The sequence below is a fragment of the Macrobrachium rosenbergii genome, chromosome 32 (genome assembly GCF_040412425.1).
Source record: "Macrobrachium rosenbergii isolate ZJJX-2024 chromosome 32, ASM4041242v1, whole genome shotgun sequence".
Classification (NCBI taxonomy): domain Eukaryota; kingdom Metazoa; phylum Arthropoda; class Malacostraca; order Decapoda; family Palaemonidae; genus Macrobrachium; species Macrobrachium rosenbergii.
In genome coordinates, this window is record NC_089772.1 from 5,304,449 (window position 1) to 5,319,208 (window position 14,760).

Sequence of the window (14,760 nt, forward strand, 5' to 3'; positions counted from 1 at the left end):
GCAGGGATAAAATAGGCCAGGAAACCAGGTATAATCCCCCTTTTCTTTTACTTTTTTCACAATCACCGAGTAACCTTGCAGCCCGAAACCTGCAGCCATGTGAATAACAGGTAAGTATAGAAATAACCAATTTTAATATGAAACTTAGTAATGTATTTTGGTTTGTCTTTCAGAAGATGTTGATGATGCTGACAGCGATCAAGGTTTTGACAGTGATGATGAAAACCAGGTCACCTCTACTGTAGAAGATGAAGATTTACCCCTTACTAAGAAATCTAAGATGAATATTTTTGGTGATAGTGATCAAGAAGAGGAAAGTGAAGATGAAGAAACGGATGATTATGGAGTTGATGGTGGGAGTGATGAAGATGAGGGTGACATCATTAAACAGTCAAAGAAACTGGAGAAGAAGAAGAAAGCTGAAGAGTATGTTGTTTTATATTTTATCATGAAGGATTTATAAATAAGCTGCAAGTGCAGTTGCATTTGAGTAGATTAATACTTTACTTAATTTTCATCATATAAGATGCTTAGGCATTACATATGTTATTTTAGATTGTTGTAGAAATGCAAGGCATGGTATTTTCACTCTATACATATCAGTGCACTTTTGATTCCAGGGAAGCTGAAGATGCCTATATGGAAGAAACAGCAGGCAAAATGGCTGTTGATATTCCTACCCTTGAAGAAGTAGAAGAGGAACTGAAGGGAGACAAAGTTGACCTGCCCACAGTTCTTTCGCGTATCAAGGATACGGCATATGTGCTTGCTGAATTTAGGTTAGTTCTGTGATTGGAGTTATTATGAGGACATGTTTATATTTGTTGGTGTGTAATAAGGGCATTTGAAATTGATTGTTCATTGAGCTCCGGTTGTCTTAGGTTTAAATATCCTTACAGTTTCTGTCTCTTCGTACAGCAAAAGACGAGATCCAAATCGCAGTCGATCTGAATATATGGCCATATTCTTAAAAGATCTGTGCTTGTATTACTCCTATAATGAGTTCTTGATGGAAAAGTTAAGTGAACTTTTCAGTCCTTCTGAACTCTTAGAGTATATTGAAGCTAGTGAACTTCCAAGACCTGTTACTATACGTACAAGCACGTTAAAGGTATGTAAATGATCTATTTGAAAGATTCTTTTGTGAGTAGATTGCTTTTATAATGTATATGTTGTCTCTCTGAGACACTCCTTATGACTTGTGTAGAAGCACAGGGCTGTGGAAGATGTTGTATAAATTTGACTTTTATATACAATACTGTACCCTATTGAATGTTTCTCTTGTGGATTGACACATTTTTAATTTATGTGTATTGTCAGGTGGATGTTCAGATTGAACATAAGGAATTAAGATTTTATTTTCTTGGAATTACTTCTCACTGTAGTTGATGACCAGTTTTAGTGTTACTAGTATTGGCAACTAAAATTTGAAACTCACGGTAGCGATTCTTTTGTTTTAGGTGTAGGGGTCTAGCCCCGCCCACTTTTGGGGAAGAAGAGGAACAACTGAGCAAATAGCTTCAGTTTGTTTCTGCTGGCTTCCAACTTAGGTTGTGAGCAGTAACTGAATTTGGATTACTCATACTTTGCTGTTTTTTGGTTGTTCCTCAAATAGGTAAAGTGTTCTTTGATTTCGGTAGCCTTTCGGCAATATTTAGATAGAGTTTTGACATTAAAACCTTAGTATTCCTTTACAGCCCTTTCATTTTCATGGGAGGAAGCGAAGGGCTCAGCCAAGAGGGCGTGTGAACGTACACATCGCCCCTCGCTTGATCAAAAAGTCCTCTTCCAAGACGTCAGCCAAGAAATGATCCCAGTGTCCTCCGGGCTCCAGTAGGTGCCAGGCTCCTTCTCTTTTGGGAGTTTTGGAAGGAGAAGGGCCAGAACAATGGGTGATAGAGGTTCTCAGGTGTGGCTACACAATCCTGTTCACAGATCGACCTCCCTTAGTCAGGAAGCCCATCAACTTGACTGCTTACTCTGTAGGCCCCAGGAGGTTTGCAGCTCTCGCAGAGGAAGTACACTCCCTCGTTGAGAAGAGGGCAATAGAAGTAGTCACAGATCTGACTTCAGAGGGGGTTTTACGATCGGCTGTTTGTAGTCCCCAAAGCCACAGGGGGATGGAGACCGGTCCTAGATGTAAGCGCACTGAACAACATTGTGCTCAAGACGAAGTTTTGTATGGAAATGAATCGGTCAATTCTGGCCTCGATGTGTCAGGGAGACTGTATGGTCTCAATTGAGATGCAGGATGCGTACTTTCACATCCCCATACATCAGGAGTCAAGGAAATACCTGAGATTTGTATTTCAGGACCAAATCTTCCCGTTTTGAGCTCTATTCTTTGTTTTAACCACAGCCCCTCAAGTGTTCACCCTGGTTTTGGCCCCTCTGGCATCTGGGCTTCATCATGGGAATAAACATCTCACTTTACCTGGACGACTGGCTCCTTCGCTCCCTGACGAAGGAGCAATGCGCGGAAGATCTTCAGAAAACTCTTCTGTTAACCCAGGAATTAGGTTTGTTAATCAATCATCAGAAGTCCCAACTGACTCCCTCTCAAGAAATAGTACATTTAAGGATGACTCTGAACTCTCGTCTTTTTCGGACTTTTTCAGCCCCAAAGAGAGTAGAATCCTGTCTCCGTACGATCAACGAGTTTCTCTCTCTTCAGAGCTGCACGGCCAACAAATGGAAGTCGTCTCAGAGTGTTGGCCTTGATAGAACAGTTTGCTTCTCTGGGAAGACTTCATATGAGGTTGCTTCAGTTTTTCTTCAAAGCCAAATGGGACAGACAGACATCCAGACTCTTTCATGTTTCTGGTGACACAGAGCATCAAGGAACACCTGCTTTAGTGGAGATCAGAAAGCAGGTTATTACAAGGAAAGTCACTTTCCCCACAGAACCTAGACCTAAGCTTCTATGCAGACGCCTCGGACACAGGCTGGGGTGCTCTCCTGGAAGATGGGAGTCTCCTGGACATGGTCTCAAGATCAGAAGACATTATGTATCAGTGTGAAAGAACTGAAGGCCATTCACTTATGTCTTCAGGCCTATCCCTCGGAGGTGTACGACAATACCATAGCAGTTCATTCCAACAACACTACAGCCCTGTTGTACATCACCAAGCAGGGAGGAACCCATTCCTTCTTGCTTTGCGGAGCAGTGAGGAATCCGCTTCTCTGGGCTGACCAAAACAGGACAAGAATTCCGAAACTTGTCAGAATTCTTGTCCTGTTCGTTTAGTTTTGTCCAGGGGAAACTAAATGTACTGGCGGATCAGCTAAGCTTACCAAGGCAACCAAGTCATTCTCATGGAGTGGACTCTTCATCCTTTAGTTTGCTCGGCCCTTTGGAGGCTGTGGGAAAGACCAAAGTTGGATCTTTTCGCAACATCCAAGAACAATTGTCTGCCTCTTGTTTGTTTGCCAGTACCAGATCCGTTGGCATGGGCAAAGGATGCGATGCTGCAGGACTCGTCCGACAAGGATCTTTATGTCTTCCCTCCCTTCGGAATGACACAGGAAGTTTTGAACAAATTCCAGTATCACAAGAATGCGTCAATGATCCTGATTGCTCCCTTTTGGCCCCTAAAGGAATGGTTTCCGGACCTCATGGGTCTTCTGGTGGATTTCCCAAGACTGCTTCCTCAAAGACACGATCTTCTCAAACATCCCCATGTCAGAAGATTTCATCAAGGGTTGTCTACTCTAGCTCTGAAAGGGTTCAAACTGTCAAGAGACTCCTCAGAGGTAAGGGTTTTTCGGGAGCAGGTGCAGAGTCAGTTTTTAGATGCAGACGCCACTCTTCCTGCAACATATACCAGAACAAGTGGTTCATGCTGAAAGAACGACGTCTCTTCTACTAAAACCACTCTAATGTAGATCGTAGATTTTTCCATTGTACCTTAGATCCTCCAGAGGCTTATCCCCGTCAACTGTAAAGGGCTACAGGGCTATGCTTAGCTCAGTCTTCAGGCACAGAGGCCTTGACTTATCCTCGAATCAAGGCATTTCTGATTTAATAAAATCTTTTGAGACTAGTAAGCAGAAGGTAACAGAACCGGTATCCTGGAACCTAGATGTGGTCTTAAAACGGTTGCCTCTTCCTCCTTTCGAACATACCAGCTCCTCTCCACTCAGAGATCCTCTTTTTGGTGGCTTTGGCGACAGCCAACGGGGTTAATGAGCTACAAGCAGCTGATAGAAGGATCGGTTTCTTTGGAGGAGACACGATTTGTTCTTATACACTTGGATTTCTCGCAAAGAGTGAGAATCCTTCCAAGCCCTGGTCTCGTTCTTGTAAGGTAAAAAATCTCAGTAAGATTCTAGGACCTGAGGAGGGAGAAAGTGTTCTTTGCCCTGTAAGGGCATTAAAGTATTACCTGAAGAGAACAGAGAAGTTAAGAGGGCCCTCTAGTAATTTGTGGACTTCAGTTAAGGATCCTTCTCTTCCTCTTACAAAAAATGTGATGTCCTTTTTCTGAAGAGAACTCATTAAGGATGCCCGCTCTCATGTGGGAGAAGAGCTTTTACCTTCTCTGAAGGTTAAGGCACATGAAATAAGGGCAGTGGCTACGTCCTTAGTTTTTAAACATAATATTTCTCTTTCAGGTATTCTCCAAACAACTTTTTGGAGATGTAAATCAGTATCTGCATCTCACTGTTTAAGAGATGTCAAAACAGTTTTTAATGAATGCAGTACTTTGGGTCCTTTGTTGGTGGCTGGCATGTTGTGGAAGGGAAAATAGGAAGCGTGCTTCCAACCATTCTCTTAGCCTTGAATTTTGGCGTTGAGTTCTAAGGGAGTGGGAGGGTACTCTGTACTGGGATACCCTCCAGTTTTTTAATGGTTTGGGAATGGTGTTTTTAATACTTTGGTGTAGGTAACAGCAGTGTTATCTGGTTGTCTTGTGTTAGTACTGTGCCCTGGGCAGAAAAATTGCAACTTCCTAGTGTTTGGTGGTGTCCTTCTCTGCAAGTCTCCCACTGATGTATTAGGTGACCCAGGGCCATACCCCTCGCCTCTAATGAATGAGATGAGGGCCAACCAGAGGCAGTATCTTCCTGCAGCAGCTCTCCCACCAGGTAAGGAAACAACAAGCATTGTCTCAATGCTAGCAAATTTTCTGTTCTCAAATTCATTACTGTATACAATGTTTTGGGGATAGAGGTCCATGTATCCCACCACCTTTCAATGTAGAATCAGCTATCTAATTACTTGGTAAGTCAGTTATATAAAAATGAAATTTTTATAATAAAATAAAGTTTTATATATACTTACCAAGTAATTACAGAATGGAAGCCCACCCTCCTCCCCTCGCTTGAACATAATGGCACAGTCAAGTTGAAGCTATTTGCTCTGTTGTTCCTCCTCTTCCCCGAAAGTGGGCGGGGCTGGACACCTACACCAAAAACAAAAGGATCGCTACTGCTAGTTTAAAATTTTAGCTGCTGATACTATAAACATTTGCTATGTAATTACTTGATAAGTATATATAAAACTTGATTTTATTATAAAAATGTAATTTTTTTGTATTCCCATTGAGCAATGTTTGAAGATTTGTAACCTCCATTAAAAATTTTACAGACTAGACGGAAAGCTCTTGCAGCTGCTCTCATAGCCCGGGGAATTGATGTAGATGTCATTGGTTGGTCAAAAGTAGGGCTAGTGGTAATGCGCACAGCTAGTAATGCCACACTTGGAGCAACGACAGAGTATCTGGCTGGCCATTATATGATACAGGTAATTATTATGGTCTTTTATTTTAGGTTCCAGCTACGATCAGTGCTTTAGAAGTCCAGTTATCACATGTTTGTTTTGTCAGGGAATTTTATGTAAAGTTAAGTGTATAGTAGATAATATAGTTTAGATTTAGTGTATGTTTGCCAAAGTACTTAGCAGCGGTAGGTATCATTTGGTGGAGTGTTATTAGTCTGACCTATAGCAGCACAGAATATAAGGATACTTGCTAACTCATTCTAATGTTTACAGGGTGCTGCAAGTTTTCTTCCTGTCATGGCATTAGCTCCGAAGGAAGGAGAAAAGATTTTGGATATGTGCGCTGCTCCAGGTGGAAAGACTACTCACATAGGTAGCATTTTTAAACTTTACTGTAATGAAGTAGTTTTTGGATACTGGGACAAAAAAATGCATGATTTATAGAAATAGCAATTTTCATCATTAATGTTTCTTCTTTACAGCTGCTATCATGCGTAATTCAGGAATGCTCGTGTGCAATGATTTACACAGAGACCGTGTGAAGGCCCTTGTTGGTAATTTGCATAGGATGGGCATTACAAATGCCACCATCACATGTAAAGATGGGAGAACTTTTCCTAAGGTACGATAACTTTTTACTCCTGTTTAGGAATATTCTTTTACTATATGCTTGTTGTGTTATTGTTGTATTGGTAACTTTTTGTTGTGTGTAAATTTTGCTTTGTTAATTATGAGTTGATTATTCCCAGTTGTTTATAAAGAAAAGAGTTCATTGGAATTGAAACATAATTATGAAAGAATCAGTAACTTGTGGACTAAAATGGTTGGCAGAATAGGGTCCTTTAGTGTGTGTTTTCAATAAGTAATATAATGATTTTTGTGGTGATATGAAACTTGATATGAGACTTGCAAGTTTTCCTTCTTCTAGGAGGAATGGAAACTGCTTGCTTTTGAGAAGCTACTCTCTTCCACGCCATTGTAGGTTTGTTGATGATAAGCTATTACCAGCATTTTGGGTTTGGTAAAGGCCTTGGTACTTGTGATACACTCTTGCCAATGTCTTCCGTTTTGCAGAGAGCTCTTGGTGAGGGTGTAGAGGTACACGTGGTCTGTTTAGGTTTTGGTCAGCCTTTGACCATGTGAATCATGAAGCACTCACCTACAAGTAAGGATTACAGGCAGTCCCCCGGTTATTGGTGGGCTCGGTTATCTGCAATCTGACATTTCAGCACTTGTCTAGTGACGAAAATCAGCGATTTTCGGTGCAGATATGCACCGATTTCTGCTTATCAGCGCCGACAATCACGTGTTGGTGGCGATAACCAAAAATCGGTGATTTTCAGTGCTTATTGGTGCCGATAAGTGCAGAAAATCGATGATTTTCAGTTATCGGCAATTTTTGCTTATCGGCACGCTGTCGGAACAGAACCCTAGCTGAAAATGGTGATGTTTGTGATGAAATCAATTTTTTAGGTACTTACCCTCTGTCATTTGCACTCTCTGCGACTACTTGGCGCAGGTTCAGAAAGTGTTAAAAATGAAACAGCTGTTAATGGTCGCTTCCAGTATTTACCTCCACTCTTCCAAGGGTGGTGGTAAGACAGCGATAATTTTGGTTGTCGTTCTTCTCTTAAAGCCATGAGAGGGGAGGAGGAAGAGTTCTTTTTGAGGTGAAACTTACTGTTATCATTTGCTGACCCCAACATTGTCTGCTGGTTGTGGGTAAGAGATTCCTTGTGACAAAATTATCAGATACCAGTACAAATATCTTTATTGCTCCTTACCCGATGAATATGATCCCACTGTAAGTACTTGTCAGATGAGGGTCTTTATCAAATGAGGTCCACTATTGTAGGAGGTGGGACATGGATGCCAAATATGGCCATAGGTTAATGATGTGCTATGCAGAATGGCAACTTGACCCCTGTGCCTCAAGCCTGCAGAGCTGATGGGAGCTGCGACCATGATCCCTCAAGAGTTAGCACCTACTTAATTGAGTTGCTCTGGCACCTCATACCCAAAACAACAAGACCAATTTGGAAGAAAAGTGGTTGTTAATCAGCTCAGGGTAGCTTTCTCCATTGAGGGGCAGTGGCTCCTCAACATACGACAAACATTTGCTGTTTACGTAAATATTAATATTTTAAAATTAGTAAATCATTGTTATAAGCATTTTAGGGGGCGTATATACATAAGAGTAACAGTTGTAAAAGGGTACTAATCTAAGATGACTTAGGGTGTGTTAGGAACAATCGTTTGCCGATTGTTCCCTTAGTGGGTTGTTGCCTCCTTTGTTTGTTTGTTTTCTTGCTGGCGAGTTGACGTGTGGTGGATGGTGTCAGGCCAGTCAGGTCCAGGACAGCAGTGGGTCACGGCAGCAGAGCAGCGGAGAGCATTCTTTTGGACGCGATGGTTGTCGTATCGACTCTGTCGTGGGAGTCCAGTCTTGTGGAACTGTGTCTGAGGACGTGATGGTTGCTGTATCAGCTCTGTTTAGTTGTCCTGCACTGTTGGTTTTACGGCTCTTGATTTATTCCTTTATGCTGCTTGTTTTTTTATTTATTTTATTTATCGTTGCTAATGTTATTTATGATATTATGCTGCCTGTGGATTATTATGATTCTTTTGAATTGTTGCCACCTGTGTATTATTATGATTCTTTTGAGTTGTTTAATTGTGAATTTTGTTGTTGTCTCACGTGTTTATTGATTTGGTCATTTTAAGTTTATTTCTCTCCTGGACCCGATTCATTTGTAATTTTTGTAAATATATAAATTAAAATTAAGGTAACTTTTGTATTTGTTCTGCTCCTCCCTCCTTTATTTGTCACCTCTCGTCAGTCATTACAGCCCCATAGCTTGTTTTAGAACCTGTCGATCTCGAGAGGCGAGATCGTAATATTGGCGACCTTAGGCCAGGGATGGTTCTGTTTTGGCTGGCGGGGGTGTGCAGTATCGGGAGAGTATTCTGTTTGTAAAATAAAATTTTTTTGTAAATATTTTTTTTTCTGTTAGGTGGGAGGGTGTTAGGAACAATCGTTTGCCGATTGTTCCCTTATTGGGTTGTTGCCTCCTTTGTTTGTTTGTGCGTGTGGTGGATGGTGTCAGACCTCGCCAGTCAGGTCCAGGACAGTAGTGGGTCACGGCAGCAGAGCAGCGGAGAGCATGCTTTTTGATTTTTCCTGTTGCGGAGTCCAGTCTTGTGGAACTGTGTCTGAGGACGTGATGGTTGCTGTATCAGCTCTGTTTAGTTGTCCTGCACTGTTGGTTTTACGGCTCTTGATTTATTCCTTTATGCTGCTTGTTTTTTTTTATTTATTTTATTTATCGTTGCTAATGTTATTTATGATATTATGCTGCCTGTGGATTATTATGATTCTTTTGAATTGTTGCCACCTGTGTATTATTATGATTCTTTTGAGTTGTTTAATTGTGAATTTTGTTGTTGTCTCACGTGTTTATTGATTTGGTCATTTTAAGTTTATTTCTCTCCTGGACCTGATTCACTTGTAATTTTTGTAAATAAATTAATATTAAGGTAACTTTTTGTATTTGTTCTGCTCCTCCCTCCTTTATTTGTCACCTCTCGTCAGTCATTACAGCCCCATAGCTTGTTTCGTTTAGAACCTGTCGATCTCGAGAGGCGAGATTGTAATAGGGTGTTTTGGGATGATGGTTTGGGGTGTATTTTTGCTTGAATCGATATTAAATTATTTTAGTATGATAATTTAAGGTATATTTTTGTTTGAACTACAGGCAGTTCCTGGTTATTGGCAGGGTTCCTTTGCCAATGGTGTGACGATAACTGAAAATCAGCGATAATAGAGCCGATCCCTGGTTATCGGTGCTGATAACCGGGGATTGGCAGCACTGATAACTGGGGATCAGCGGCGCTGTTAAGTGGGGATCAGCACTGATAACCGGGGGCCGGCCCCGAAAATCCAATTACTGTATCGTCGTTGCTAGACAAGCGTCGTAAAACCGGATTGCTGGTAACTGAGGCTGCCGATAACCGGTGACTGCCTGTGCTAAGTTAGGCAGTGAAATTTTAAAATAGACAGTTATAAGCATTATAGTTTAAGGGGTACAGGGCATTTGGCAGTTATAAGCAATTTTAGAGGATTTTGCATTTCCGCGTTGGGTTCTGGAACCTATTCCCGTGAACAAGGGGGCGAGCACTGTACGTTGTTTGGATTTTGATGAATTTATATTTAGAGGACATAGTTATAATGGCCCAGTTGAGGTGTAATTCTGTGTTCTACCCCCCATTACTTGAGAGATGTAGTTTTAGTAGGTACATTCTTTTCTGAACTGATTAAAAAAGTAACCTTTTCTACACTTTCCTTAGTGTTAAAATATCAGTTTTGGGTTTTTGGGGCATGGAAGTACTGTACATTTTATGTATAAGAGTGTACCTTGAAATCTATAGGTATTCCTTTTAGCTTAGGAATGTCATCTGTTGGGTGTGTTGGACTCCTACACAGGGGCCTGTTTAAACACTGCTTCTGAATAGGTGGCTCTCTTTAAGGCTATGCTGACCATGCCATATGCAAAGGCCTTACTCCCTGTGAGAGATCCACCTTTTGGTGGCAGTACTAGTCAGGAAAGATCCCAGATCATGTAAGAATGTTTTGGGTTCATATAAGAAACTTGAAGTTCTCTTGGCTGAGCAAATGTTTTTTAGCTGCACTAACCCACCATCCTCTCAGTGTGGAAATCAGGTATCTTTAACAGTATTTAATATTTATCCGAAATATAAATTTTCATAATAAAATTCATTACTGCAATTGGATACTTACGAACTGTTAAAGTAAAACCCATCCAGCCTTCACACACCTTAGTGGGCTGTTAAGAATAATACTGACAAGAATTATTAATTGAGATCCACTGGGTAGAGAACAAGTGAACTAGGCAGTCCATCTTTGTCACCCAAGCATTCTTTTTCTTTGAATGCTGGCCTCATTCTGACTGGTGCAAGTATGTAAGCTGTCTTTAAGAGTAGGCAGGTATCCAAACGATAAATTTTACCATGAAAATTTATATTTTATAAGGCATGGAGTTTACCATTACTGGAGAGTTGAAAATGTTATCACTCAGCATGTTGATGATCATGTATGGATTAGGAAATGATTCAAACTATGATAGATAACTAAATTTAAATGTGGAAGTAGAGTCACAGATGAACCTTACGAAGGAAAAATATTTTTTTCTCATCAGATGATGCCTCTCTTCTTTGACCGAGTCCTTCTGGATGCACCTTGCTCAGGTGCGGGAGTCATCAGCAAAGATCCGGGGGTCAAGACAAGAAAAGACCTCAAAGACATCCAAAGGTGTGCTCATTTGCAGAAGGAGCTGCTTCTTGCTGCCATTGATGCCACTCATAAGTTTGATGGTCAGAGTGGCTACATTGTGTATTCAACATGTTCAATTTTGGTGAGTGTGTACAAACTTTCAGATATTAGTATAAATACCATATAATCAAAATCATGACAGGTTTAAGTGTGGTTTTCAACAAACGTTAATCCATGAGATCCATAATTATAGTAATCCTTCAATTATCTGGATTAATAGAGCCAAGGGCCCGTCGGGTATTAGCGAGTAAAAAAAATCTAGGGTCGTTCAACGGCAACTCCGTACCCTTCCTCACCTAACCTTGTCAATACCACATAACTGTAAACACTCAGTTATGCTTATAGACAACAACTGTCACACTTTAAACTGAAAATTTTATGCAAAAGGGAGTTATTTACCTTTTTTCCCCCCATACTTTTATCAAAATATACTGCATAAATACACTTTGAAAAAATGCAATTCCTTCTTATCTCTCTCTCGTAAATGACAGTTCAATAGGCAGGTAGCCTGCCTGTGTATACCCACATCCTACCATGGTTTTATGACCATTATTGTATTTTTATACAGCAACTTTCTTATCAGTTAATTACCATATTGCATTACCGTACACGAGATATAAAACGTGTGTGAAATTTTGATGTAGGTATTACACTCACAGTATCCATATGCATAAGTCAAATAGGTTATTACAGCTGTGTTAAAGATAAAAAAATGGTCATGGAACTTGCAGAATCCATTTTATATCTTCACTATAACATGTGTAAAAAATACCAACCATCTGTCCGCCATTTGTAATGTTTACATTCTCAGAATAAGCTGATTGAATCTACTAGGGAAAGATGTTCATGACACCAAGCAGTAAGTGTGTGCATATAGATGTACATGGTGCCATTGTGTTTGCTTTTCTTGATGTACTGTACCATACTTCAATACACAATCATAACAGTACCCAAGAGAATATTTTATCATTGTTGATATTTCATCTGCAATCACTCAAAATATTTGAAGTGCAAATTTCATAAGTAGGCAACACCAAACAGGCTGTAGCAAGTGTGCATGCACGCATACGTACCCTACGCACACGGTTGTGTTCATCTTTTGGTTTGTAAAAATAAAAATGAGAAAATACAGTAAAAATATAGTTTAAATGAGAATACTGTAGCATAAAGTATAAATAAAGTAATGAAGGGGTGTAGGTGTTGCTGTCCTTAGGCTTCCATGTAAACATACCGTACCTCAGTCATCCCTTTCTCTTACTGATGACTGACATAAACGTCATCCAAATTTAATTCCTTCATTTATTGATGACGTACGCAAACATAAAAAAAAAAGAATGCACAAGTTCTCAGCCACATTTTCTCTAAGGAGAGAAGTCAGTCCTCACTTAGCTTTGGTAAAAGCAACATCTTGGCCTCCTACGCCCCAATCCCAGAACTGTTCAAAATATGGACTGTCAAGCTCAACTGAACACAAAAACATCTTACTTAAGTTCACTGTTGGCATGAAGGTCAGTTGAATCCCCAGGCTGTTCAAAATATGGACTGTCCAAGCTCAACTGAACACAAAAACATCTCACCTAAGTTCACTGTTGGCACGAAGGTCAGTTGAATGAAGGGTGACTGGTTCCTCTTCTTTCCCTCCCTTGTGATGAGTTACACAACAGAGCATAGTTACAGGAGCCATCCTTCCTCTGCCCACACATGTGACTGGAAAGCTGTCATTTCTGGGTGGAAAGAACAACATCAGTTGTTCTTTCGACAATACCTCCCATTGAAGGAGTAAGTCTATATAAAATGTTAGTATCCTCAAAGAAACAGATAGAAAATTCAGGATAATTACCATTTTCCGTAGATATACAGACTTTAAGTATTTAATTGTGATCCTATCTTAAACAACCCTTCGTTTGTCTGTTGCCGAAGGAAAAAGGGATGCTGACAGTTGAGTCAGTGTGTGTGGTACCCCCACATTCTCACTTGTTGGTTGCTACCAAGCTTCAAAAATCAGTTTTTGCAAAGGTATATCCATACAGAAGACTTCAGGTTTGTATATCTAGGAGAAATGCAAATGTACCTTAATCTATAATTTATAATTTTAGTTTTGTAGTTTTGTTACTATGTACAAGTTAAACTAGTGGTTATTCTGTTTTGGATTTATAAATTTGCACTGTTTTTGGTCTTTACTGTTGCATTTTTTGCAATATAATTGGATTTTAGTTTTTTTACTTTTGTACTTTAACAGATTGATGAAAATGAAAGTGTGATTGAGTATGCGCTTCAGAAGAGACATGTGAAATTGGTTCCAACAGGCCTGGATATTGGAAAGCCTGGATTCGTTAACCACAGAGAAAAAAGGTAAAGTTTGTCAATTTTTTCTTTTTAGAGATAAGAAGTGTGAAGCATCTAATTTTCAGATTACATGATCAATGGAATTTCTTTGGGATATAGAATTGTTTAAGTATTCAAATGTCTTGTTTAATTATATAATTTTATCATTTAATTACAGATTTAGTCCTTCAATGAATCTGTGTAAAAGACTCTACCCTCACACATACAATGTTGATGGATTCTTTGTTGCAAAATTAAAGAAGCTTGCAAATGGTGTTAAGAATGCTGCAGAGGAGAGTGTGAGTGGAACTTCATGAATTTGTAACCTTATATACAGTACATGTAGTTTATATTAATTTTTTGACAAATCTAACAGATAAAATCCGAGATGTATTTATATGACTGTATTTTTCCAATGCAAATAAATGTGTATCATGAAAGGTTAAATTGTTAAGCATATTTTATTTAACAAGCTTTTTCCTGCAAGTCAAAATACGTTATAATTGTTCTGAAAAGTTTTCTGTCAAGAAGAGTGTTGTTCATTTGAAATCTTAAACTATGCCAGGGTACATTACTTCAGTACAATTTGTATGGGTACAATATATGAAAATACAGACAGTCCCCAGTTATCGGCAGGTTTGGTTATTGGCGGTCCGGTTTTTCGGCACTTGTCTAGCTACGAAAATCAGCGATTTTTGGCGCCGATATGCACCGATTTCCACTTATTGGCCCTGATAATCATTGGTGCTCTATTGGCACCTACCAAATAGAGGCGTCGAGAACCAAAAATCGGCGATTTTCAGTTATTGGCAATTTTCGCTTGTTGTCTCACCGTCAGAACGGAACCCCTGCTGATAATTGGCGACTGCCAGTAATGGGCATATGTTAAACAAAAATATTTTTTTGGGAGGTGCATAGAATATGACAGTTATTTTGTTAGAAGCTCTCATCCTGTATTGTTCATTTGTTACATAATAACACTTAATTGTATGTCTCCAGGCAGTTTGATGAAAAAACTAGTCTTACAACAGGTTTCCAGAGTTTTGAGAATTCAAGGGGTGTATAGATATTAATTGTTGCAATATGATTAGTGAACTTTATTATTGCTATTAGTATTTCTTCGCTAGTCTTATTTTGAGGCTTTGAGTATCATCTGAACAGGGAACACTGACAGTTGACTATAAGAGTTAAATTGAATGTGTACCAATAATTTCTTCCATTCATATTACAGTATTACACTACTGCGACTACATGTTATATCAACCGTTCTTATTTAGAGATGGAAATACTACTGTTTATTATACTTAATAAATTTTACATATAATTTTGTGTGTAGTATTTAATGTAGGGTATTGCATCGCAT

At 39.5% G+C, this 14,760-nt stretch overlaps 1 protein-coding gene across 2 annotated transcripts in view; it reads left to right on the plus strand.

Annotated features, from left to right (window-relative positions):
- LOC136855624 (probable 28S rRNA (cytosine-C(5))-methyltransferase) overlaps positions 1–13,844 on the plus strand; it is a 30,866-nt gene extending 17,022 nt beyond the window's left edge. The window contains exons 3-11 of one of the 2 annotated variants that reach the window (XM_067132756.1): positions 174–426; positions 621–779; positions 919–1,111; positions 5,591–5,746; positions 5,996–6,095; positions 6,205–6,344; positions 10,939–11,154; positions 13,312–13,424; positions 13,576–13,844. In XM_067132756.1, coding sequence (XP_066988857.1) covers positions 174–426; positions 621–779; positions 919–1,111; positions 5,591–5,746; positions 5,996–6,095; positions 6,205–6,344; positions 10,939–11,154; positions 13,312–13,424; positions 13,576–13,714 — 1,469 coding nt within the window. In that variant the 3' untranslated portion in view covers positions 13,715–13,844. The remainder of the gene's footprint in view (positions 1–173; positions 427–620; positions 780–918; positions 1,112–5,590; positions 5,747–5,995; positions 6,096–6,204; positions 6,345–10,938; positions 11,155–13,311; positions 13,425–13,575) is intronic. The other variant, XM_067132757.1, reaches the window with a different exon arrangement.
- Positions 13,845–14,760: the final 916 nt, after the last annotated feature.